Source organism: Equus quagga, chromosome 7 (genome assembly GCF_021613505.1).
Source record: "Equus quagga isolate Etosha38 chromosome 7, UCLA_HA_Equagga_1.0, whole genome shotgun sequence".
In the NCBI taxonomy this organism is placed as follows: Eukaryota; Metazoa; Chordata; class Mammalia; order Perissodactyla; family Equidae; genus Equus; species Equus quagga.
In genome coordinates, this window is record NC_060273.1 from 103,693,058 (window position 1) to 103,720,808 (window position 27,751).

The following is a 27,751-nucleotide window of genomic DNA, read 5'->3' on the forward strand; positions in this document are numbered from 1 at the left end:
GTAAATCTTATAAACCTGTTATTCTGCAGTGTAGTTTAGGATCTGAAATTAAAGAAACATTTATGAGTTTAGGTATAGTAAGAGATACTGTTTCTCTATTTAAAATGCATTGCTTCTTATGGGTGAACATTGTCTACATCTCTTTCATTAATGGAAACTGAATTTGCATGTTAGAATGAGTACTAATCTGCTGTTAAAGTTGAAATATATAAATTGTTGTATAACATTATTTCTCATCTTAAAACTCAAACTAAAATTCAACTCTGCCAAGAGTATGCTCTAATTTTTAACCTTTTGATATATCCTTTTGATATAACTCAAAGGTATTTTCTGTTAAATAAAATGAATTAAAATCCTACGAGTATAGTTTGTTATTTAAAATTTCATAAAAACAGAATTCTTATCTTTTGTTCAGTTCATTGCAGCCTTGAAATGCCTTTTCTTTCTCATGTATTATAGTTAATTTTTCTCAATTTGATCCTTGTGTCCAAATTTTTGGTGTTTTGACTTTTCCATGAGTGTTTTCTTTAACGTGTATGTTGTAAAATTTAACAGTCTGTCTGTCTATAGCTTCAAGGTTTTGCATCATACGTAGAATGATGCTGAGATTTTTGTAAAAATTTCTCTCATGATTTTTTAGGACTTTCATTGTTTTACTGGTGGGGGCTGGTGCTTATGCATTTTTAAAAGTGGCTCTGGAATTTATTTAACGGTAAATAATGACATATAGATTTAATCTCCCTCCTTCCAGGTGGATACTCTGTTGTCCCAGTGTCATTTATTGAATAATCCTTTTCCTTATTGTTTTGAAATACTTCTTTTATCTGTTCCTTATTTTCTTTACCCGTACCACTCATTTGTCTGTCCCTGATCCTATGAGCTTATTTTCTAGTAGGAGAAAGACTGATAATAAACAAATAAGAAACTGTAAGTAAAAGTAAGTTCTACAATGAAAATAATCAGTGATGTGGTAGCCAGTGACTGGAGAGCTACTTAAAATGAGTGGCCAAGGCAGGCCTCTGAGCAGATAACAGTTGCTCTGACCTGAAATTCACGAAGGGAATGACTATGCAAAAATCCGGTGAAAGAACGTTCAGGTAGAGGAAATGACCCCAAAGTGGAAACCGTCTCCATGTGTTCCAAGAGTAGAAAGAATAGTATGAGTGTAGTAAATGGGCAAAAGAGTGGTGAGAGGTAACAGTCGGAGAAGAGGGCTGAGGAGAAAGCGTGTATTATGTAGGGATTTGTAAGCCAGACTGAGGAATTTGGATTTTATTTTAACTGTGAAGAGAAACTACTGAGAGCAGTGTTTAAAAATTCGCGAGTTGTCTAAGATGAATTTTTATTTTTCTCCTTCAAAAAGAGGAAATATAGGGGCATAGATAATTCATATCTCAAATAGGTTCTTACATAATTAGGAGCTATTTCTATATACATATGACCCTGTAACAAATTTGCTTCCCTTTTACATAATTCTACAGATGAAGACAACATATTTTTAGAATCATGTAAGTACCGAGAGTTTAGAACTCAATGAATAAAGAATCTACTTGCACTATATAGAACTCTTTAAAGAAAATTTTATGATGTGTTTTAAAATACTATTTTTTCTTCCCTTAAAATGTTTGTATTAGGGAACACACATCCTTGGAAGAGGGGGAAATTCCTTGGTTACAGTACAATGAAGTCAATGAAAGCAGCAGTGATGAGGGAAATGAGCCCGCCAATGAATTTGCACAGCCAGAAGCGTTCATGTTGGATGGCAACAATAACCTTGAGGATGACTCCAGTGTGAGTGAAGACTTAGATGTGGACTGGAGGTGTGTATGAAGCATATTACCATGCTTAACTGTTCATTCAGTAGAATTTGCTCGTGATTCTCCATTGTGAAAGCTGAATCTCTGATAGCTAAGAAGTGTTCTGATTTTCCCATCTGTTGGTTTTCATCTTCAATGCTCATTTTAGATGTCGTTTCCCACATGGACTCCTTCCTACTTATTCCAGTCAGTGACCTTTTTCTTCTTTGACTTTTAGCTCTTTAAGCTCACCTTATATCCTAGTTATTTCTACACTCATGGTTTGAGGTTTCTGACTTTTAAATTTAGCTTTATTTGCTAAATATAGCACTTAGTATAATCCTTAAAAAAAAAAAAGATAATACAGTCATGCGTTGCTCAATGACAGGGATACGTTCTGAAAAATGCGTCATTAGGTGATTTCGTCCTTGTGTGAATATCATAGAATGCACTTACACAAACCTGGATAGTATAGCCTACTACACACCTAGGCTGTTTGGTGCTAATCTTATGGGACTGCCATCACCGTATATGCAGTCCATTGGTGTGATTGGTGCATTGGTATATGCAGTCCATTGGTGATACTTGAAAAATTTCAAAACCCGTGATTGAATCAGAAGAATCCTAAGTATAAAATTTTCTTTCTCTGAACAAAATATGGAAAATTTAATTGTACCTTCCTAGAGATGTTGAAAGTATTAAATTTATCCCGACGAGGAGTAGTGAGCTTCAACTAAAAGTATTAGATAAATTAAGTGGATTACAGAATTATGTCTCATGATATAATGGTCAGAATTTAACTTGTGATTTACAAAGTTAGACTTAGCTTTCAAGTGTGCAGTAGTCCTTTGGAAGCAGCTAATTACTGAGATACAGAAAGGATGTTTCTTCCAACTGACCCCTTTTTGTTACTTTTTCTGGAAAAAACATGGCTTGGTACAACCCTTGTTTCCATCTCTGCACAGATAGATTTTTAAGATTTTTTCTTGTTTTTCCAGCTAAAATTCCATTACAGAAAATTTAGAAAAATAGAGATAACAAAAACTCATTCGTATTCCCTAATAACTCTACAGGTTTCTAGAACTTACATTTTTAAGGGTTTTTGTGTCTTTAGTTTCTCTTTCTGTATGCGTAGCTACTTCTTTGTGCTTCTCCACATTCTTCTAGGCACAAAACTCAACATCTTGAAATCCTCCTTAGCATTTCCTATTATAAACTCCCCAAGGGAAAACAAAATTATATGTGCAGAGCAGACTTTTACTGACCATTTTGTGGAAGTAGAGGTGGGATTTTATCATAGCCACACAAACAGTTTGTAATTCCATCTTAAACATTCTCGTTCTCCAAAACCCATTTTCTGGCTTCCTAAACATGGAAAGTCAGTGGCTTCACTCAGTCCTAGTCTTGCTGATCTTGATGCACCCCCTCCCCAGCTTTTCCTTCCTCTCTTCCATCTGCCCTTTACCGTCTGACCGAACTTCTTAATTCTGATGTCTTCTCTCTCCATTATGCAAAGTCATTCCTCAGAGTGCTCAGCAGATAACAGAATCATCTTTTCAGCATCTTCTGTGCATGTTGGGAGGCAATTATGGTTGCTTATGAGGAAATTTTTTCTTTTGCACATTTTCAAAATTGTGTAAAAATAATTTTTTACAGCTCCATTGTGTAGATGCTCCATCCTTTATGTAGATGCGCTAAAATTTAATTGATCATTTCCCCATTGAAATAGTGCAATGAAGTTCCCCCTCCCATAAAATTTGTTCTGTACTTCAGGTTATTTCTTTAAGACAGATTAATAGAGGTGACATAACTGATAGCTGTGATATTCTTTAAGATCTTGATATATATTTCTAAATCACTTTCAAAAAAATTCTTCCACATAAAAATTTGGAGTAATTGTAATAAAGTAAAAATGTAATAGTAAAGTAATAAAGTAGTATGCTTTACTGAGTATAATTTTAACTTAAATTTGAAAACTTTTATTGTAGATTCTAATTATTGATAATCCTTATGAATATGGCCGTTGCATTAAGATTTTAAAGACATTGCTGTTTGTCCCAAAATTTGGGGAGCTTCAAAGTAGTATTGTTTTTAATATGGAAAACATTTTAGCGTTGGTTTTAAGACCAAAGTTGTTTTTTTGTTGTTTTTTATTGAGGTCACATTGGTTTATAGCATTATATAAATTTCACATGTACATCATATTTCGATTTCTGTGTAGACTACATCATATTCACCACTAAAAACTAATTACCATCATCACCGTACACATGTGCCCTATTACCCCTTTCACTCTCCTCCCACCCTCTTCCCCTCTGGTAACCACCAATCTAATCTAATCTCTGTATCTATCTATGTGTGTGTTTGTTGTTGTTATTTTCTACTTATAAGTGAAATCATACAGTATTTGACTTTCTCCATCTGACTTATTTCGATTAGCGTAATACTCTTAAGGTCCAGCTATGTTGTTGCAAATGGCAAGATTTCATCTTTTTTTTATGGCTGAGTAGTAGTCCATTGTGTATATATACCACATCTTCTTTATCCATTTATCCATTAATGGGCACTTAGATTGTTTCCACATCTTGGCTATTGTGAATAATGCTGCAGTGAACATAGGGGTTCATATATCTTTTTGCGTTCATGTTTTCGTGTTCTTTGGATAAATTCCAAGAAGTGGAATAGCTGGATCATATGGCAGTTCTGTTCTTAATTTTTTGAGGAACTTCCATACTGTTTTCCATAGTGGCTGCACCAGTTTGCATTCCCACCAGCAGTGTATGAGGGTTCCCTTTTCTCCACATTCTCTCCAACACTTATTTCTTGTCTTGTTAATTATAGCCATTCTGACGGGCATGAGGTGATATCTCATTGTGATTTTGATTTGCATTTCCCTAATAATGAGTGATGTTGAACATCTTTTCATGTGCCTGTTGTCCATCTGTATATCTTCTTTGGGAAAATGTCTGTTCAGATCTTTTGCTCATTTTTTAATTGGGTTGTTTGTTTTGTTGTTCAGTTGATGAGTTCTTTATATATTTTGGGCATTATCCCCTTATCAGATAGACGATTTGTAACGTTAAGCCCAAAGTTTTGAAGGTTACTGTTTTGGATTTTATCTAGATATGGCAACACTTCATTATTTCCTTATGTGGTACTATATTAATTTATGCAGCAATAGCTAAAAGTTGCTGAAGTGAAAATACAATTTGATTTTCATATTAAAATAACACGTCATTTTGACAACTAAAAGGAAAAGTCAGGACAAACAGCAGCAATTCTTACCTCTAAAGGCAAAATTTGACACATTTTTTTTTTCAGTTTTGCTACTACTTAGGAAAAAAAGCTTTTTGGTTCTTTATTTTAGTTTAAATGAAAATGGAAAAAGTCCTCTATCTAAAGTTTGTTTGTTTTAAAGATTGGTGCCTGAGCTGACAACTTTTTTTTTTTTTCTGCTTTTTCTCCCCAAATCCCCCCAGAACATAGTTGTGTATTTTAGTTGTGGGTCCTTCTAGTTGTAGCACGTGGGATGCCACCTCAGCTTGGCCTGACAAGTGGTCCCATGTCTGCGCCCAGGATCTGAACCAGCAAAACCCTGGGCCGCTGAAGTGGAGCGCGTGAACCACTCGGCCCCGGGGCCGGCCCCTGTTGATTTGTTTTGATGCAGTCACAGAACTGTTGTAGAATACCCAGGGAGTGTCTCATAGATTGGCGTGATAGGCGTTGATGTGGAGAAATAGGGGTTTTAGATTTAGACGAATCCAAACTATACCATTTAGTTATTCTTTGATAACTACTTAACCTCTCTATCTTTAAGAAATTGGGGGTATAGTTATTAACCTAATGAGATTGTGAGAAATTCATTCTGTATGGATATAACCATGGTTTAATAATAGAATTTTTTTTTAACTATTTTAAAATTGTTTCAGGCTTATAGAAAAGTGGCAAAAATAGTACAAAGAATTCTCATATATCCTTCATTAAGATTCCCTAAATATTAACATTTACCACAACTGTCTTATTCTTTTTCCTTTCTTTATATTTATGGTATTTTGTTTCTGACCCATTTATGAGTAAGTTACAAACAAAACATGATGCCTCTTTACCTATTAAGAGTCTAGAATGAATTTCCTAAAAACAAGGACATTTTCTTACATCACACAGTGAAATTTTCAAAATCGGGAGTTAACACTGAGGCAGTACTATTATCTAATCTACCGACCTTATTCAAATGTCTATAGTTGTCCCACTAGTGCCATTAGAGAAATTTTTTTTGGTCCAATCAAGGACCACTCATTACATTTAGTTAACATGTTTCTTTAGTTTCTTTTAATCTGGAATATTTCCTCAGTTTTTCATAACCTTGACATTTTTGAAAAGTACAGGCCATTTATCTTGTAGAATGTCCCTTAGGTCGGATTTGTCTGATGTCGTGATTAAATTCAAGTTACAGATTTTCAGTAGGAACACTATAGAAGTGATGTTTGTTCTTCTTAGTTCGTATCAGAAAGCTCATGATATTCAACTGTCCCATTACTGGTGGTGTTAGTTCTGGTCACTTGGTTAAGGTGTTATCTTTCACATTTCTTCACGTATGCTTGCCATTTTTCCCTTTCGAGTTAATAGGCATCTAGTGGAAACATGGCTTGAGACTATGTAAATGACCTGTTTCTTCTCAAACTATCAAACTTCCATCCACTAGTTTTAGTATTGTCAGTGATTTTTGTCTGAAACAATTATTACCGTGGTGATTTCCAAATGAGTGATACTAGAATTTTTAATATTAGCTGATTATTTCACAGTGACCAAATTACCAGCAGATATCATGCACTGAGCGTCTAGATCTGTTTAGCCTGGAGAAGAAAAGAATTACTGGGAGATAGTTAACTCTAACCATGTGAAGGAGTTTTCTGCCTAGGGAAAGTGGATGTAGTGTGTGTTCTTTGGCAGGTAGAACTAGAGCACTTGCTCCATGTGAGTTTCAAACTTCTGACAGGGCTCTCCCACACCAGCCCATAGCGCGTACCACCTTAGAAAGCAGCGTAGTTTCTGCGTACAGGGAATGGTTCTCCTGTTTCTTGAATGTCCACTCTTGTGCCATCTCTGTGCCAGGCACCAGTGTGCATCTACTCATTTAGTTTGTTTGACAGGTGAAGAAACAGAGTAACAGTTAAATAAATTTTTCACATTGTTTAACCATGACAGTTAAATGTGAAGTTAAATCCCTATCTGACTGACTCCAGGGCTCTTCCTCTCTGCACTGCATCTCATTGCTAGATGAAGGAGTTCTAGTATTGCAAGGGAGGCTGGCTTCACTAATTCCGAGTTTTAATTCTAATTCTAAAATCTGTGATTGAATGAGAATGACTGTTCCTAGGTACCATGTGATATCTGCTGATTTCTAGATACTACTAAGCTCTAATATATTCATAAGAATACTTCTGTTATCTCTTGGCAGTAGATTTGTAATTTTAATGATGGCACAAAGGTTGATATCAAAACTATTTTGAGCTATCTTGTGTAACTGTGGATTTTTCTGACTGATATTCAAGTTCTGATAGGAACTTGGAAGTCAACAGACATTTGCCTTTAGGTAAACAAAATAAGCTCTCTTTTGGAGATCTTGGATTTGAGATGGTGGAAGTTCATTGAGGTAAAGTGCCCTATAGAAAACTAAAAATTCAGGTCAAGAGCTCAAGAGGGGGCCTGGCCCTGTGGCCGAGTGGTTAAGTTCGCATGCTCCATCTCGGCGGCCCAGGGTTCCACCGGTTCGGATCCTGGGCGTGGACATGGCACCGCTCATTAGGCCACGTTGAGGCAGCATCCCCCATGCCACAACTGGAAGGACCCACAACTATAATATACAACTGTGTACTTGGGGGATTTGGGGACCAAAAGCAGGAAAAAAAAAAAGAATAAAAAGAAGATTGGCAACAGTTGTTAGCTCAGGTGCCAATCTTTAATAAAAAAAAGAAAAAGAGCTCAAGAGGCAGTTTGGAATTTGGTGGAGGTCTAGAGGTACCTGCAGAGAGGAGGATTGACAACATGAACTGGAATGCAGTTTCCAAGGGAGCAAGATTAGAAAGAAGAGGACTGAAGATACACTTAGAATTTCCACGTTTTGAAATACTTCATACTTCCAACACTTGAGGAAAAGGAGGAATCTCTGTATGTTTAGGGATTGAGAAAGGAGATTAGGACCAGAATAAGACATATTTTACTTCAAGGGGCTTATAATCCTTTAGGAAAAAATTATGAAAATGAGCAGTTAGGAGTTAAATATTTTTATAGCCGAATAATAATGGAGGATGCCTGGTTCTTAGAAGAATTAGAGAGAGATTAATGAGAAAAACTTGAGAAAGTAAAGTATCTTCAAGCCCAAAGTAATTAAGGAATACAGGGCAAGAGAAGAAAAAGAGGCTTTGACTAATGATAGAATTAAAATAAATCAATAATTCTCTTTATTATGTTCTCACCTAAATTTAGATTGGAAACTAAAATAAACAGAAGGGGAAATATATGGGAAAGAATTAGGAAAGAAAAAGTACTACCATTATCTCAGCCTTAAGCAGTCCTCAGTTAGAACTAGAAACGTTAAAAGAGGGTTGTCCTGCAAACTTTGCCGTGAGTGTGGCAGACTATTGGGAGAGGTAGTGTTATCTTAATTCCTTATGCCTAGAATTTAACTTTTCTGTGGAGTTCTTCCTACCTCTTAACCCACAAGATTTATATTAAAACATTGTAAGGTTTTCTGCTTGTAGTGTGTTTATTGTCTTATTGGTGTGTTAATTATGTTTTCACCATAAAGATTTCCCAAATCATAGTTGTATTTTTTTTTTCAGTCTGTTTGATGGCTTTGCGGATGGACTAGGCGTTGCTGAAGCTATTTCCTATGTGGATCCTCAGTTCCTCACCTACATGGCACTAGAAGAACGCTTAGCCCAGGCTATGGAGGTATTTTAGTGACTCTGATGCCTATATATTAGTTTGTGGGACGCAAAAAATGATAAAAATTAAAGATTTTTTTAACCACTCTTAAGAAAAGGTGACTAATTTTCTCATCAATTTAATAACAATGACTGTACAATGATTACCACCAGTATGTGTATATAAATTACACTTGACATCCCACCAATTTCCCTAAAATTGGAGTATTTCCCAGTTTTTACTGCAGGATGGCATATGTTTTGCTTACATTTAGAAAATACACTTTTCCTCTATTGAATTATACGGGTCTGTGAATCTGAATATTTTATACACCCTTGCACAGGTGTATTTGTGAAATGAAATTCAAGATCCCGAAGGATATGTTACAAATCACTTCTTTTTTTTATTCTCATGGCTTCTAAATACTATCTTACTTCTTAATGCAGTTAGAAAATTTACTCTCCCTCATCCAGAAACACACACACTTTAATAAATGTGGCACATTTGGTGCCTGGGTTTGTATTGCCTTGTTTTCCTTATTTAACTAAAACACGAAAACTTGTTCGTAATTGTGTTTGTCTAAGGTCAAAAGCCCAAGCATTTTCACGTTTGGGAACTTCCACTGCACTGGTAGATTTCATTATAAAAAGTCTTTCTTTGTCACTATTTCCAAAGTAATTTCCAAAATAGAGGAACAGTAATAACATGAATGAATCAAAAGTGAGAGAACGAAAATGAATGAGTGAAATTTCAGGGATGTTATAATAGCATTTAATCTTGAAATTTGAGATTAGAAAGTCCAGTTTAGATTCATAAATTAGTTAATAGATTGATAGGTAGATAAAAAGACAGACAGACCTATCTACACACTCATGCACCCTTAAGTTAGCTATGCTTTGGCATCACTTTTTTTCATGTGTGAATAATCTTCCATGGAGATCATTACTCTTAATTATGCTTTTTTGTGTATGTTTTTCTCAAAGTGACCATAGCATAAATACTGTGTACTAGGAGAAAAGTCCGAAAGAACATCATGAGACAAGATAGGCTTAGGACTTTTCCCAGATTTTTTAAACTTGTCTTACCAAATTCTGACACACATTAATTACTGACATAGCATAATAACTTGCATCAGAAATATAATATGTAAAGATTAAGGGTCACTGACTTCTTTGAGCTAAATAAATTTTAAGTGACCACAATGGAATATGTCCTTTCTAGAATCTGGTTTCACAGTGCTTAAAAAGTCTTTTCCATTATTATACCAGTGATTTATAATCTCCTACAATATGGAGATATCTTTAAAAAGAAGTTTTGAGAATTAAAATAAAAGTTTTATTATTTGTTACTAATAGGAAATGTGACGTTTGATTGGCATCTTGAAAGAAGAGCCAGAGAGATTGGTCATGGGAGGTCATGCTAGGTAAAGACTCTAGCAGAGTCGACCAAGACAAGAGGCAGGAAAGAACATAGTATGTCCAGGGAACTTAGAGTCCCCACATTGTTGGCTCCTGCTCTTAGGGAACCCAGTGGCGGTGCCACTTTCAGTTATTCTTACCCATCTGTCTTTCTGCTTGTGATTAATGGTGTTAAGTGTCTCCCTTCCCCACAGCTTAACAGCTTCCTCAGATTTGGTGCTCTGCTCTATTTTATTTGCATTTGATTGAGACATGTTTCAACCCTAGAGAATCAATACAGTTCCATCTTCCTGTCACTCTGTAGAAATCTTTTTCTTTGTCTAGTATGCACTTATTTAAGCTGAGATAATTTATAGTTTCTTATTTTTCCTTTTAGATTTAACACTAACGTTCTTTAAATTGAAACAAAAACAAATAAGACAAACTGAGTGCCTTGACTTTTTTCTCAAGTAGCCCTATATCTTTTTGGCAGTAGTAGTTTTCATTTCTGTTAATTTTCCAGTATTAGACTGATCTTTCTTTTCACGTGGTGGCTATTGGTGAAAATATTGGCCATAAACATTTGCCTGATATCTCTGTCTAAAATTTGAGTGAAATCAGGGCAAAATATTTAAGATCTTTAATTGTTTGAAACAATGATATTAAAGCTTTTTACTCCCAAACAAATGAAAAGAAATATATGTATCCCTTTCATATGTTTATGTTGACATCTAAAATTTTTTAGCATAAATCCTAAGTAATATTGCTTATCCTATTTTACCTCTTTGCAGTAAAAATATGTTCAAAATTTAATGTAAAAAATTGATATAGATTGAGTTAAAATTGTTAGTATGTAACTGATCAAAAACAAACATGAATTTTGATAAATAATTAGTTAAAGTAAAATTCTACTGGAGATGCATCTCTTAATGAGACAAAGGCCTTTTTCCTTCCTACTTTATGAATTAATTTTATTTATTTCCAGGAGACATAGTTCAGCATCAATTTCATTTGTTTTTCGTCTTTATGAATGTAAGCTTGAGAAACTTTATTCCGATGAATAAATTGATAGGGATGGAAAGAGTTTCTCATAACATTGTCAGTCAGTTCTGAGATACTTAGCAAAATCCCATCAACTTGACAAATTGTCTACACCCTCCTTCAATTTTTTTGAAAGCAGAGGATTGGAAGCCATCTATAGAGATTTTTTAGAGTTCAGTTTGACCCCAGTATTTCAGATTGCCTTTTTGAATGGGTAAGAGGTATGCTTTTATTTATAAAGTGGGGAAAAGGTTAGTATAAAAAGGAATGTGGCGACAGAAACCAGATGGTACTTTGACTGCAGGCGCATTGTTAGGCAGATCAGTTTGAGGAAAGATTACAAGAAAAAGTTAATTGAGTCTCTTAAGACTCTCCATGCCCGTGGACCCCTCGGAAAGTCTTTACATACTTACAGAGCACCTCAAATACATTGGGGTGTGGGCCTTAGGAAGGCAGTACATGAGAGGAGAGCATGGGCTTTCGAGTTAGACAGATTCATTTAGGCTGTGCGACCTCAGACACTTCACTTAAGCTCTTTAAGCTTTAGGTGCTCATCTACAAAATGAGAATAATAAAATTACCTCATGAGTTATTGTGAGATTGTGTTAAAGCACCTAGCAAAATAGCTGGTGCCGTGGTAAATCTCAGTAAATGGCTGTATTCCAGGATATATTCAAATCAACAATCAACCAAGTGTTAATCATCAAGCAAATCTGGATTCACTGGTCATTCCAAATCAGTATTAAATTGTTATAAATATTCATTCTTTAAAAACTAAATTCTGTTTTATTCTTTAGAAACTAATTTTGTGCTTAAAAAGGATTATACTACTTTAAACCTACATATATTCCAATTGGACTGTGTGGGCTATTTAGTTGTCTTTCTGTCACTTGGACTAACTTTTGAAAATATATTGCCTAAGGTATAAATAGATTTTTATTTTTTTGTGTATTGTCATAGCAGTGGCATAAAATGGTCTCTCTTGCTCTTGTTGCTAACAGGTGATCCCAGATCACCTTACATCAGTAAGTGGTCAGTACCAAGGTAATAAATTATTTTCACATATCTGAAATTCCAGATATTTATTAGCACTGCACATGTGCAGATAATCATCAGAAAGGAATAATGAACCCATTGAGACAAACATGTATCAAAGCATAGTTAGCCTGGAATAACCTCCCCAAATGGAACTTACTATGAATAGTACCCCTTCTTTTTGTTTGTGTGTAGCACAGAGGAGTTCTTGCAGTCTATCTTAAGAAGTACACAGGGAATTGGCTGAGATTCATGATTTTGGTTATGTGAGAAAGAAGCGACAAATAACAGGCTCTTCTTACCTTCCATTTCCTTATCTTCTGATGGGAAAGTTTAATATAAAGAATTACTATAACAAGGGATTCGAGTAACAAGGGATTGCTTAGTAAGGAATAAAGGTAATTCTAAAGAGTATAGGAAAAGCATGTATAAGGATCAGTCACCCTCTATAGGGCTAAGATACCCTAAGGAACAGTCCCCACTCCACTTCAGGCTTGGGATCCAGACCTTGATGGAGATGACACAGCTGTGGCTTACTGAATGGCAGAGAAGTTACAGTGATGATGCACTGGCAGAACCTGCTGCAAATCAGCCCTGTAGAGTGCTGGAGAAAGCTATTCGTAGGGAGATGTCTAACTGAAAGCACTCTGCTACAGAACTGTCCAAGGTGGATGCTAGGGGAAGCTACTGGCCACTGGGTGCTGCTGGTCCCGTGTATCACAAGAGCTGGATGCTGCAGAAACTGTGTGCATTGCAGGAGTCTGGTGCTAGAGAAAGCCACGCATGCCACAGAGGCCTGTTGAGCATGCATACCAGGACTGGAAGCAAAGCCCTTTTCCTCCTGTAGTGTCCCTTCAGCATCCTGTAGCTACAAAGCTTAATATCATGACAACTGTCAGAAGGGAAAATATTAAATGGCCCGAATCCATTTTCACAGAGCTGACAAAAATAGTGAATTTGGATCTGAGAAGAATAATTGATAACTGTAATAGTTCATCCCTTTGACTGCTTGGATTCCATATACACCTTTTTACACACATTTGAGCTCCCATCCAACAACAGTACAACTATATTTCTACCTAACAAGATACAGCTATTCTTAAAAGTGATGTTTTTATACCCTTTTCCCAGAATGAACAGCTGAACAGTCCCAAGAGTCATTATATCCATCACTGGCTGTTAATTACGCCACAAATTCAGTCACTCACACTGAAATGTTCTCTTATATGAAGGTTAAATTGTCAAGTTAACTGCTATATGAAATAAAAATGAGGAGAGAGAAAAAGAAAGTGGTTAGCAGATACAAATAAACACATTTAACAGGCAGATATCTAGACATTAAGCAAAGCTACTAGTTCTTGTTTCTGTAATTGTTAGCTATGGTTTCCTTCTTCCATAACACATTCCATATTTTCCCTGCCTTCAGCTGGTTAGGGTTCTTTACTTGGTGGAGTGACCCAAACCTACGTTCCTGAAGAGTCTGTGTCCTCAATTATCCTGTCTTTTTTGGCTGCTGTAGTTTTCTGGTAACTTTGTTGGGCATAGAAATACTAAGAGAAGTATCCTCTCAGTGAGATTATCACAGGACTTTCAAATAGAGGAAGGCTGGCCTGTGGAGGGTAAACTATTTCTACTGGTAAAAGGAGGCTCCGAGTGACTTGGGGATCAAAATAGTCAGTTTCATCTGAGTCCAACCAGATGTCCCCATTCCAAATTGCAGAATCCTGTTCTTTAACCAATCAGTGGTTGAAACTTGACAAAGATGAAAAACTCATTTTAATTCAATAAGTCACACAATTAAATTTTATGTTTGGTTTTTGGAAATAAGAGAATTTTTTAGGGCTATCATGGACACTGGTTCTCATACTGTGCTTTGCTCTCAGAGTTAATGGGTCTGAGTTTGTCATTTTCTCTTTGTAAGCGTGCACAGGCACTCAAAAGGATCCATCCCACATCAAAATGTTTGTAGTCATCATTACTACCATAAAATCAAGCGCAGCAGCCACCTGGGCTCCCAAGACGTGTGCTTTAGTTGGCATTTCATTGCAGTTAGCCACGGTGATAGTTTGATTTATTGTGATGCCGCTACAGGCCATGGATTGATAGCATCCTGTTTTTATTGGGCTCGGCACTGAGCCCAACCAAGCCAATCCCCAGATCCCATTCTTGCTTCACAGAACCATGCCTGATATCAAATTCTCTATCAGTGTGGGCTCAGCCACAAGAGGGAAAACAATAATTGGAACAGGTTAAATTTAATATAAAGAATTATTAACTGCAGTAGGGGATTAGAGTAATGAGGGATTGGCTACTTGGAAATAAAGTGAACTCTAGAGAATATAGGCATAGCACATTTAACGAATAACCTTAGGGCTGAGATACAGCACTCCACCTCCACACGCCCCATGGCTGAGATACAGACTGTGATGGGGAGGACACAACCGTGGTTCTTAGAGAAGTGTTTGTGCTACTATTCTGGCACAACTTGCTGGAAATCTGCCCTCTGGAGTGCTGGAGAAACTGTTCACAGGGAAGTAACTAACTGGAAGCACTCTGCTGCAAAACCACCCAGGATCGGTGCCAGGAGAAGCTGCTGGCCACCTTATACTATAGCTGTCAAGCACTGGAGAAGCTGCATGTGCTTCTGGAGCCAGGCACTGGAGGAGCCACTCACACTGGAGGAGCCTGGTGCTGGAGAAGCCATCTGTGCTGCAGAAGCCCACGATAGGGAAGCCTCACATGCTGCAGGGCCCTGCCCCAGCAAGCCCACTAGAACCAAAAGGCATTGTCCCTTCCTCCTGTGATGTCTCTCCAGCGCCCTCTACTGACAAAGCCTAAGATCATGCTAGCTGACAAGGGAAGAATATTCAAAAGGCCCAGATCTGTTTTCACAGAGCAGAAATGAAAGGTGAATTTGGAACTGAGAGGCAATAATTCAAGCACTGACATAACGCTTTTCTTTTTGCAGTATCTCCACAAATCCAGAGTCAAATTTGGTGTTCAATATTATTAACTGTAGTTGTTAACTCTTATGATGAACATTTTTGCTTTCTCCTTTTTTAATCCTGACTTTGCTTTGGCCTTGGACCTATCCTCCAGTGTAAGTCATCTCAACTCCTTTTTGGAAAGATATAATTCATTGCTAAAATATCTAGGCTAGATCATGAGGAGTATACACAAGACCATGTTTGCCATCCCAGCCAACGGCATGTTAACTATCAGGCAGAATCCTCCTCCTACCTGAGAGGCCCAATTTGTTTGTTTATTTTTTATTGTGGTAACATACACGTAATGTAAAGTTAACCATTTTTAAGTATATAGTTAAGTGGCATTAAGTCTGTTGTAAACAATAACTCCCCATCCCACCCCCCCTGCTCCCCTGCCTGTGGCAACCACCATTCTTTCTGTCTTTATGAATTTTACTATTTAGGTATGTCATCTAAGGAGAATCATACTGCCAGAATTCATCCTTTTGTTATTGGCTTATTTCTCTTAGCATATATGCCTTCAAGGTTCATCCATGTTGTAGCATATGTCAGAATTTCCTTCCTTTTCAAGGCTGAATAATATTCCATTATATATATATACACCACATTTTCTTTAGCTTTATTGAGATATAATTGACATATAAGATTGTGTAAGTTTAAGGTGTACAATGTGTTGATTGGATACACGTATATATATTGTAAAAAGATTATCACAGTAGGGTTAGTTAACCCCTCCATCACGACACGTAATTACTATTTCTTTCTTGTGGTGAGAACATTTAAGATCTACTCTCTTAGCAGCTTTTAAGTATATAATACAGTATTGTTAACTATAATCACTGCGCTGTACATTAGATTTCAGTAACTTACTCATTTTATAACTAGAAGTTTGTACCCTTTGATCCACATCTCCCAATTTTTCCCACTCCCCAGCCCCTAGCAACCATCATTCCATTCTCTGTTTCTATGAGTTCAGCTTTTTTAGATTCCACATATAAGTTGTATCATACAATATTTGTGTTTCTCTGACTTACTTTACTTGGCATAATGTCCTCAATGTCCGTTCATGTTGTGTTGCAAATGACAAGATTTCCTTTCTCATGGCTGAATAATATTCCATTGCGTATACATGCTACATCTTTATTCATTCTTCTCTTGATGGACACATAGGTTGTTTCCATATCTTGGCTATTGTGAATAATGCCGTAGTGAACATGGGAGTGCAGATATCTCTTCGAGATCCTGATTTCATTTCCTTTAGATATGTACGCAGAAGTGGGATTGTTGGCTCATATGATAGTTCTATTTTAATTTTTTAGGAAATTCTATACTGTTTTCTATAGTGGCTGTACCAATTTACATTACCAGCATAGTGCATAAGAGTTCCCTTATCTTCACAACTTCACCAACACTTATTTCTTATCTTTTGATGATAACCATTCTAACAGGTGTGAGATATCTCATTGTGATTTTGATTTGCATTTCCTTGATGATTAGTAATGTTGAGCATCTTTTCATGTACCTGTTGGCCTTTCGTATAGCTTTTTTGGAAAATGTCTATTCAGGTCCTCTGCCCATTTTTTAATCAGATCTTTTTGCTATTGAGTCGTTTGAGTTTCTTGTATGTTTTGGATATTAACCCCTTATCAGATAGATAATTTACAAATATTTTCTCCCATTCCATAGATTTGCTTTCCATTTTCTTTATTGTTTCTTTTGTTATGCAGAGTCTTTTTAGTTTAATACAGTCCACTTATTTATTTTTGCCTTTCCTGCTTATGCTTTTGTTGTCATATCTAAAACATCATTGCCAAGACGAGTGTCAACCCAATGTTTTCTTAGACTTCTACAGTTTCAGGTCTTTTGTTTATGTCTTTAATCCGTTTAGAGTTAACTTTTGTGAGTGATGTAAAGTCTAATTTCATGCATGTGATTATCTGGTTTTCCAGCACCATTCATTGAAGAATGAGTATTTCTTTTCTCATAGAGTATTCCTGGCTCCCTTGTCCATATATGCCAGGGTTAGTTTCTGGGCTCTTGATTTTCTTCTGTTGATCTCTGTTTTTGTGCCAGTGTTGCACTGTTTTGATTACTGTAGTTTCATAGTACAATTTGAAATCAAGAAGTGTGAGACCTCCACCCTTGTTCTTTGCTTTTCCTGTTCAGGGTCTTTTGCTGTTCCATACAAATTTTAGGATTGTTTTTTCTATTTCTGTGAAGAATACCATTGGAATTTTGATAAGGGTTGCATTAAATCTGTAGATTGCTTTGGGTAATGGTAGAATGGACATTTTAACAATCTTGATTCTTCTAGTCCATGAACATGGGATATCTTTCTATTATTTGTACCTTCAGTTTCTTTCCTCAAAGTCTTATAGTTTTCAATATGCATAAATTTCATCTTGATTAAGATTATTCTTAAGTGTTTTATTGTTTTTGATGCTATTGTGAATGAGATTGCTTTATTTCTTTTTCAGATATTTTATTGTTAATGTATAGAAACAACTGATTTCTACATGTTGATTTTGTGTCCTGCAACTTCACCAAATTCATTGATTAGTTCTAACATTTTTTGGACGAGTGTTTAAGATTTTTTGTCTATAAGATTATATCTGCAAACAAAGAATTTTTACTTCTTCCTTTCAGATTTGGATGCCTTTTATTTCTTTTTCTTGCCTGATTGCTCTGGTGAGGACTTCTAGTACTACGTTGAATAGGAGTGGTGAGAGTGGGCACCCTTGTCTTATTCTTGATCTAGAGGAAAAGCTTTAAACATTTCTCTGTTGATTATGATGTTAGCTGTGGGCTTGTCATATATGTGTGCCTTTATTATGTCAAGGTATGTTCCTTCTATACCCAATTTGTTGAGAGTTTTTCTCATGAAAGGATAAAAATTTGAATTTTGTCAAATACTTTTTCTGCCCCTATTGAGATGATCATATGATTTTTATCTTCCATTCTATAAATGTGATGTATCACTTTTATTGATTTGCATATGTTGAACCATCCTTGCATCTCAGGGATAAATCCCACTTGATTGTGCTGCATAATCTTTTTAAATTTGGTTTGCTGGTATTTTGTTGAGGATTTTTTGCATCTGTGTTGGTCAGGGCTATTAGGCTGTCCTTTTCTTGTAGTGTTCTAGCTTGGGTATCAGGATAATGCTGGTCTCGTAAAATGAATTTGGAAGTGTTCCCTCTGCCTCAATTTTTGAAAGACTTTGAGAAGGATTGACATTAATTCTTCTTTAGGTATTTGATAGAATTTTTCAGGAAACTATCTGATCCAACCTTTTCTTTGTTGGGAGATTTTTGATTACTGATTCAATCTCCTTACTTGTATTGGTCTGTTCAGATTTTCTATTTCTTCATGATTCATTCTTTGTAGATTGTATGTTTCTATGAATTGACCCATTTCTTCTAGAGTATCCAATTTGTTGGTGTATAATTGTTCATGATAGTCTCCTATGACCTTTTTTATTTCTGTGGTATCACTTGTAATGTCTTCTCTTTTATTTCTGATTTTATTTTAGTTTTCTCTTTTTCCTTAGTTTAGGTGAAGGTTTGTTCATTTTGTGTTTTCAAAACTAGCTCTTAGTTTTGTTGATATTTTCTATTGTTTTTCTGGTCTCTACTTCATTTATTTCTCCTCTGACCTTTATTATTTCCTTCCCTCTGCTCTCTTTTGGCTTAGTTTGTTCTTTTCTAGTTCCTTGAGGTATGAAGTTAGGTTGGTTGTTTGAGATCTTTCTTTTTTTTATTAATGTAGGCATTTATTGCTATAGGAGGCTTCCCTCTTAGAACCGCTTTTGCTTCATCCCGTAAGTTTTTGCACGTTGTCTTTCCATTTTTGTTTGTTTCAAGATATCTTTTGATTTCTTCTTTGACCCATTGGTTGTTTAAGACAGTGTTGTTTAATTTCCACATATTTGTGAATTTTCCAGTTTTCTTCCTGTTACTGATTTTTCATTTCTTGCCATTTTGGTCAGAAAAGATAGTTGGTATGATTTCAGTCGTCTTAAATTTGCTGAGACTCATTTTGTGATCTATGAGGTGATCTATCCTGGGGAATGTTCTATGTGCACTTGAGAAGAATGTGTATTCTGCTATTGCTGTGTGAAATGTTCTCTATGTGTCTGTTAGGTCCATTTTATCTAAAGTATAGTTCAAGTCCAAAGTTTCCTTTTTGATTTTCTGTCTGGATGATCTTTCCATTGTTGAAAGTGAGGTATTAAAGTCCTCTACTTAATTGTATTAGTGTCTGATCTCACTTCATATCTATTTTTATTTGCTCAGTGTACTTAGGTGCTCTGATGTTGGGTGCATGTTTATTTATGATGATTATATCCTCTTGATGAGTTGACTCTTTATCATTATGTAATAACCTTCTTTGTCTCTTGTTACTGTGTTTGGCTTAAAGTCTATTTTGTCTAATGTAAGTATAGCTAGCCCAGCTCTTATGTTTCCACTTATATTGAAGAATTTCCCTCACTCTGATCATTTATGCATCCTTAAAGCTGAAGTGAGTCTCATAGGCAGCATATAATTGGGTCTTATTTTTTAACCCATCCAGCCACTCTTTGCCTTTTGATTGGAGAATTTAGTCCATTTACATTTAGAGTAATTATTGATAGATAAGGACTTGCTCATGCCGTCTTATTAATTCTTGTCTGGTTGTTTTGTAATTTTCTTGTTCCTTTCTCCCTCTCTTGCTGCCTTGTTTTGTGAGTTGATGATTCTCTATAGTAGTATTCTTTGAGTCCCTTCTCTTTGTCTTTTGTGAATCTAATGTGTGCTTTTGCTTTGTGGTTACCATGAGGCTTACATAAAACATCTTAACAGTTTATTTTTTGCTGATAACGGCTTAACTTCAATTGCATGCAAAAACTCTACGCTTTTATTCCTCCTTTTGTTTTTCATGTCACATTTACTTCTTTTTATTATTACATATTCATTAACAAATTATTGTAGCTATAGTTACTTTTAATACTCTTGTCCTTTAACCTTTATACTTGAGTAAAGTGGTTAACACACCACCATATTACAGTATCAGAGTATTCTGAATTTCACTATCTATTTACGTTTACCAGCCACATTTTGTGTATCCATTTATCTGTCAATGGATATTTGGGTTGTTTTGATCTGTCAGTGGATATTTGTTCTTGCAAATATGTCCTACCTGCAGTTAGAATCTAATTTTAGCCCAAAGGGCTAATCAAACCATAAAAGAATGAGAGTGACTCATACTAGATGGTCATATGATCTGATATTCTTTCCATCCTTGTTAGAATAGTAACTTTATACAGACATTTGAACCCTTAAAGTTTGCAATCCAGATAACCTAGTAATACTAGTGAGCTAGTAATGTGGGTATGCTAACTCTATACCATTAGTATATATAGCCATTCAGGAATGTATTATTTGCTCACAGACCTTGAACATCTGGTAACCTCAGCCACATTTTATCTTCCATGAGTTGAACCTGCCTAAAATGTTTACTTTCTTTCATGTTACTGATTCTACACAGGAGCTCATAAGTTGGAAGAGATAACTGCTCTTCTGCAAATATGTATATAATGAGCAAGTAGATGGTTATTGAGACAAGGTAGATTTTTGTTGTACTTGTGAAAAGTAGAGCTTTTTTTTGGTATGTTTTTTCATGTTTTGATTTGAGGGTAGTGATGATGGTTCCTTTTGCAATGAGGCAAAAAGAGCAGGAGAGTGAAGCAAAAGAAGCTTAACAGGAAGAGAATAATGGTATATGTAATTTTGGAAGATAACTTTAAAAATAGTTTTCTAGTACTGTTTTAAAGTGTTTTCTAACAAAGAACTGTGACTTTTCTTTTTCAGACTGCCCTGGCACATTTAGAATCTCTTGCAGTGGATGTTGAGGTAGCCAATCCACCAGCTAGTAAGGAGAGCATTGATGGTCTTCCAGAAACCCTTGTTCTCGAAGATCACACTGGTAAGGGCAAGGTGGATCTTGAACGTCAAATGACACCGTACATGTCTGTTATCAACATACCTAAAAGATAAAATACTATTAGAAACTTTCATTAGGTTTTCTGTGAAACCAGATTCTAACAAACTTCACCTAGAATATTTTTAATTTATCAAATGATAGGCTGGGACAGATGTTCCCTAGTCAGCTTTTCTACAAAAGCAATGTTTATTAAATTCCAAATTGTCACGTATTAGACAGAAACATGTTTGCCAATTAATTGATCAAAGTCTGGTACTTTTGTTTTTCATAGGTATCATCTATGAGTTAATATGTTGATTTTCAGTTTTATTAAAGTTGAACTTTCTGGGATTGATAGATCCAATTACTTGTTGTTTTCAGCTATTGGTCAGGAGCAGTGCTGTCCAATCTGTTGCAGTGAATACATTAAGGATGACATAGCAACAGAGTTACCCTGTCACCATTTCTTTCACAAACCTTGTGTCTCAATTTGGCTACAGAAGGTAAGTTTTAGATCTACTTCTTTTAAATTAATATTTTAATAGTTTCTCCTAAAAGTTGATTGATGGTGGCAGTCTTTTAAGCCTATTTTATTTAACTACATACTTTGTAGTACTTTGTAATTCAGTGTTAAAAATTGGCTGCCTTTTAATGATTACAGATTAATATTGAACTGTTTTACTTTACTGACATTGTCTGTAAAACAGTATAGACAACACTAACTACTTAAGATAGTTAATCATTTTCAGAAATGATTAAATATCAAAAAAATCATTTTAAGATAAAGTAATTAGATCTTTAATTATATCCCTGAAATCTGGTGTTTTCAGAAGTATTTCAAGCAAAGAAGTCTTTGGCACTACTCAGAGTACTGTAAGAATATACAGCTGTTCTGCTAATACGGATTGGTGTCTCTGAAAATGTATATGAGAAATATTTAATAACTTACCAAGTACCTCCTATTCAAATTTTTATATACTGTCCTTAAATATTTACCCAATAATTTTTAAGTATATTTGAATTACTTAAGGAAAAAAGAGTTTTCCTTAAGTCTTCTCTATGAACTCTATGTGCATAAAGGATATTTTCATACAGTTCAGTAGAAATGCCCAAATCATTTTCCCAGCTTATTTACTTATGGGTATAGCTCCCTCTTTTCCCTACAACCACTCCTTTCCTTGTTGCCCCCCTTTCTTCTCCTTCCTCCCTTCTTTTCTTGCCTTTCTCTTTCTTTGTTCTTCTCCCCTTCTACTACCTCTTCATCTCTGTCAAAACTCTACTTAAAATTTCTAAAATCCAATGCAGAAATGTTCACTATTCCTTTATAAAATCTAAAGTTTCTGTCTTAGCTTTCAAGGCCTTCTATGATCTAGTCCCCAGCCTGTCTCTTCAGATTTGCTCCTCTGTACATTTGCTCATGTTTACTTAGCCTCATGTGGTCTTTCTCCATACCATCTGTAAGATGAGATGATCTAGGTAGGTCTGGCTTAAATTCCACCTTTTCTATCCTTAATAGCCCTTTTCTTTAAACTCCCATGATGGTATCAGAGCCTTAAGAAGGATCTGGTGTTTTGTGTGCCTGCTGTGTGTCAGGCACTGCTAGATGATTCACGTGTGTTTTCCCATTTATTCCTCACAGTAACTTTGGGACATGTTGATATCCTTATGCCCATTTTCCGAGGATTGTTACTCATTCAGGTTACACAGTTAGTATCTAGTTGATTGAGACTTCACTCATCTATCTGACTCTAAAATGTTGCTTTTAGAGCCCAGTCTATATGGCAAGTGCGTAATAAATGTTTGTTGAATTAAATTCTTGAATTGTAAACATCATATATGTTGTACAGCCTTGAATTGTCATTGCCTTTGCTATAACCCTATTACCCTTTGCTGTAACCCTAGTAATCTCTTTAGTCTCTCTCCTGTCAGGAAACAGCTTAGTGTAAAGCCTTTCCTCTGGGAAAAAGGCTCTCGAGATACAAATTTTTGTCACCTTCACCAGTGTGATTTCTTCACCCTGCTTTCTGTCAGAGAGAGCTCTTCAGCAAGAAGACCAAATTTGTGAGGGGATAATCTATCACGGATGACATATCTCTATAATCTTCCCTTGGTCCTAAAATGTTGTACTCCCATTATAACTTCTTTCCCTGTCCCACCTTCCCTCCCAGGTCTATGGTTGATTTGTTTTATCATTTGGAAGGCACCTAACCTTCCATATCTTTTTGAAAAGTACTTATATGCCTTATAAAGAAGGGCTGAGGTCCATCTGCTTTGACATATCTGTGCTACTCTAAAGCGAGGTTTTAGTATATGCGACAGAGGTCCTAGGGGGATGATTTGGTATAATAAATATTTGCATTAATTAGGTCTGTGGTTTACTCTAATATATGCATCATAGATTAAATAGTAATAATTCAGTTCAGGTGGGGACATGCCCTGTGAGGCCTTGCTCACCCTCTACTGTGGCACCAATGCTGAGTAGAGAGTGTAGCAGACTCTCAGTTAATACTCGCTAAATGAAAGGTGAGTGACCTAAACGATACAAACATGATTAAGAAACACTGTTTACCCTCAAAGAAATTAGAGTCTGATTAGGATGAAGAGGAAATAGCATCAGAATTTTGCTTCTCTGTATTGTGTGAATTTGGAGTTTACTTAGTCTTTGTTTTTAAGTTATTTGATTTGTTTCTAGGGTAATGATACTGTTTTTTCTTCATTAAGATACTTGTGTGGCAGTTAAAACCTTTCCATTGGCTGTGAACTTGTTTTTTTCTCCCTCCAGTCGGGAACATGCCCTGTGTGCCGCCGTCATTTTCCGCCTGCGGTTATTGAAGCTTCTGCAGCTGCTTCCTCCGAGCCTGATCACGATGCCCCACCCTCAAATGACAGTACCACAGAAGCCCCCTAAACTTCAACACTTGAATAAGATCAGTCTATCAATCTGCAAATTCCTTCTGAAACTGATGTGCAAATAATTATATATAAATATATTAAAAATGCTATATATAGTCTATGCCATAGTTTAGAAAGAGAATATTAACCTTTCTAAACTAAATTTAGGTTTGCAGAAAGTACTAAACATTTTCAAGCTGAATGTTGAAGCAGTGCATCCATTTTCTTTAGTTGAATATGTTGATATTAATTGTAAAGTCAAGCTTATCACTTAACTCTCCCCAGAAGAAATAATCATCTATGTGGCACACATTATTGGTTTTGTCTGAATTACTGCCACTAAGTGATTATAATTAAGCTCTCCTATTTGCATCAAATGTAAAGACTATGATCACAACAGTAGTAAAATTTGGTTTCATTGGAAATAAAAAGAATTCTAAAGCATACTTTTTCACTGGTCCCTTTGCTTTTGCTACATCAAAACCGCTTAGTTCATAATACTGAGTGGTTTTTTAGGAAGGTGTTTACTCTTCCATCTTTGTTTAAAATTAGGATTTTTAGAATGCCAAAACAAAAGCTAAAATTCTGGCTAGAGCATCACAAAATTTTTAAATCTTAAATGTAATCTAAAATGGTTAAGTAGTAAAATAAATAATTTTTTTAATGGTGGATGTGCTTAAAGTATGGTTAGTAAAGCATATGAACAACTAGTGTGCTCAGTGCTTGGTACAAGGAGATGAATTAGATGGCCTTATGAAATCCTTTCTACTTGCTTAAAATTATACTTGACGGTCCAAAACACTCATGGCACATTTGTTTAATAAATATTTCGTATGGTTAGTTTAAGGTAATTTTGGTTCTGAAATATTTTGGAAAGTCCAAAAACATTCATAAAGTGTTTAAACAGTTGTTATTTGTATCCCACAGGAAAATCTGAATCCTTAAAAAACTAGAAGGTTAAATAGTACTACCCTGTATAAAGCTTAAAAATGACGGGGTATGGGTCAGATTTGGTCATACCTTTTTACGTCATATCTAAACCTTACTGTGTTATAATTTATTCCTTTAAAGTATTCCTGAACAAGGATTATTAATCTTACATTATCAGCATTTGTTTCTTTACACTAATTTATTTTGGCAAAATTATTTACCTGGACTAAAACAAAAGTAGATAGTTTCAAATTAAGCCAATGTTGAAAAGGCAGTAGATTATATGATTGCCTAGTGACTGTGCGAACAGAACTGAACGTTTAACACGTTTCCTTTGTTTTCCTCTCTGTAAAAGAGAAAAGAAGATCCTGAGCTCAGATTTACCCTCAAAAAGAGTTGTTCACAAGCTTCTACAAAAGTGAGGAAATCAGCTTCTTATTCTTTTTATGGGAATTTGACCCACAGGGTCATCTTTGTAATTATATAACCCCAAACTGAGATTGTATAGCTTTCCACTTTAGGTGATCACACCCAATAGGCAAGTATGTACAAACATGGATGTCATATTTAACTTACAGATTTGATGTCAACACCAGAGAATGCTGGGTGTTAGAATACCTTATTTGAGCAAGTAAAATAGTAAAGCACATAGTGAGTGTACATCCATGCAAGTAGTACATTGATAATTTAGGTTGGACATGTAAAAGGAATATTTATATGGCTTCCCAAATGCAAAATTCCATTTTATTTGTGTAATTTCTCTATTTATATTCCATCCCTTTTCTCCATTCTTAAAAATAAATGAATTTTCACTCTTGGCACATCTGAGGCTTAAATATAAGGAACATAACACTTGCATTCTAATTTTTGCATATATTGTAAATGTGTCTGGTATTTACAGCAAAATACTGTGTATCCTTTTATGGGTAAAACAAAACTGAACATTGCATGCATGTAATGTGGTGACTTTGTAATTTAGGGATTCTTTGGGGCTTCTGTGACTTTGGAAATGCTTATATTCAGGCCTTAATGTTGCATTAGCTAGCATGTTTTTCTTCTGATGTATATAGTCACTGTTATATAAACTAATCTTGGCTTGTTTTCTACTCTGTGATCTTTCCATGCCATATTTCATTGATGATCAGTTAGTGTCAAGGAGTCAGATCAGATTAAAATTAATTCTGTGTATATTGTGGAAATTTGTGATTAGTGTGATTTTTTAAATTTTGTTTTGTTTCTGGAAATTTGTGGCTAATGTGATTTTTTTGTTGTTGTTATTTGTTTCCTTTAAGTAATGTTGATCAGTTGTGACACTTACTGGTTAAATTGACATTGCTACAGATTTCTCTGTAATAAGCCACACGTTATATTTAGGCAGTATTAAGGGACCTTGGTTTTCTTCTCCTAGATAGCAGCTGTCCCAAAGAAAATATTTCTTTTTGCCTGTTAAGGCTTAGCTATTATCTGCCAGTTGTTAAGAGGTTTTGGTTCCAAACTCAGCCAGCAGTGTTGAGAGAGCTGAACTTAAGATAGCTGTTGTACTTTTGCTTTCCATCTGTTTCTGTCCTTCATTCTTGGCTCCCTGCTCTCTATAAACAGCTGCTATGAAAGAGAAAAGTTGAGTAAAAGTTGTAAGATTTTTTTTTTTAAAGAAAATTGAGATTTTAAGGTTTTCGTTGTAAGAAACTGAAGCTGATAAGTTTAGACGCCAAAATATTCTTTGATCACATCTTGGATCCTTTTGAAAAAGATCAGAATATATGAAGGTAAATTAGAAATAGGTATAAATGTTAATAAAAATGTTCTTTCTCTTATTTCTCTATTATATGTTAAGTGACTTAACCTAATAATTTTATTTTTTTTAGACATTTTCTTCTTTCTTGTAATATCAATGCTGATATTTAAAGGTAAATCCATGTGGTTCTCTTTTGTGTTTCTTAATTGTTTATCTCTAAGCTTCTAATTCTTAAGATTATTTGTGATCTGGATTTATATATAAGCTGTTAAATATATATGAACTGTTAAAATGGAATGCAAGTTTTTCAAATGCCCAGGTCTAAATGTAATGATTGGTTTATTGTTCTACAACCCCAATCCATCATTTTCCGTGTAAATCATAAACAATAAACAGGATATACTCAGTGGTCATTTCTAATATTTAATTGTGCAGTCATATCACTTCTATAATATAACCCCTGGAGGATTTAGTGTTAATGGCAAAGAACATAGCTGTTAAAGAAGTCTGGAATAGGCTCCTGAGTACATAATTTTATAGTCCTTGAACTGTGATCTAAGAAGGCTGTAACAGAGAGCCCAGCTGTACAGCAGTGTTTGATGGACTTCCTTCTGGCAGGGGTCTGAAGGAGTAGTCCCTGCCCTCTCCCACCTAACATTCTTAACAACCTTGTAGGTTCAGCAGAGCCTGATTTCCACACTGACTCAGCACCGCAGAAACCCTCAGTTCCAGGAAGGAGGCCCGTCTCTCTTCAGTGCTTCCTCCAAATCAGGCATGGGAGTCTTGAGTGTGCCTGTTTAAAAAGATTCCTCGTGGTTTCCAAAGGATTCGAAGACCTCACCCACTTCAGAAGGGTAAATTGAATGCTGTTAGATTATGACCACATTAAATTAACAGAAAACTAATCATTTTGTTTAGAAGCTTTAGAGTTTAGAATTCTGATTCTCTCTTAACAGTATAAATGTGCTAGAAAAATACAGTCTCAGAGCTAGAAACAGCAATGGTACACCTCTTCAGGGCCAAAATCCTTTTATAGTGATTTTGTCATGC

At 35.5% G+C, this 27,751-nt stretch overlaps 1 protein-coding gene across 1 annotated transcript in view; it reads left to right on the plus strand.

Moving 5' to 3' along the window:
- The window catches only part of PJA2 (praja ring finger ubiquitin ligase 2), a 69,327-nt gene extending 42,217 nt beyond the window's left edge, over window positions 1–27,110 (plus strand). The window contains exons 6-10 of the mRNA XM_046666624.1: window positions 1,635–1,820; window positions 8,639–8,750; window positions 21,033–21,147; window positions 21,526–21,647; window positions 23,927–27,110. Coding sequence (XP_046522580.1) covers window positions 1,635–1,820; window positions 8,639–8,750; window positions 21,033–21,147; window positions 21,526–21,647; window positions 23,927–24,052 — 661 coding nt within the window. The 3' untranslated portion in view covers window positions 24,053–27,110. The remainder of the gene's footprint in view (window positions 1–1,634; window positions 1,821–8,638; window positions 8,751–21,032; window positions 21,148–21,525; window positions 21,648–23,926) is intronic.
- Window positions 27,111–27,751: the final 641 nt, after the last annotated feature.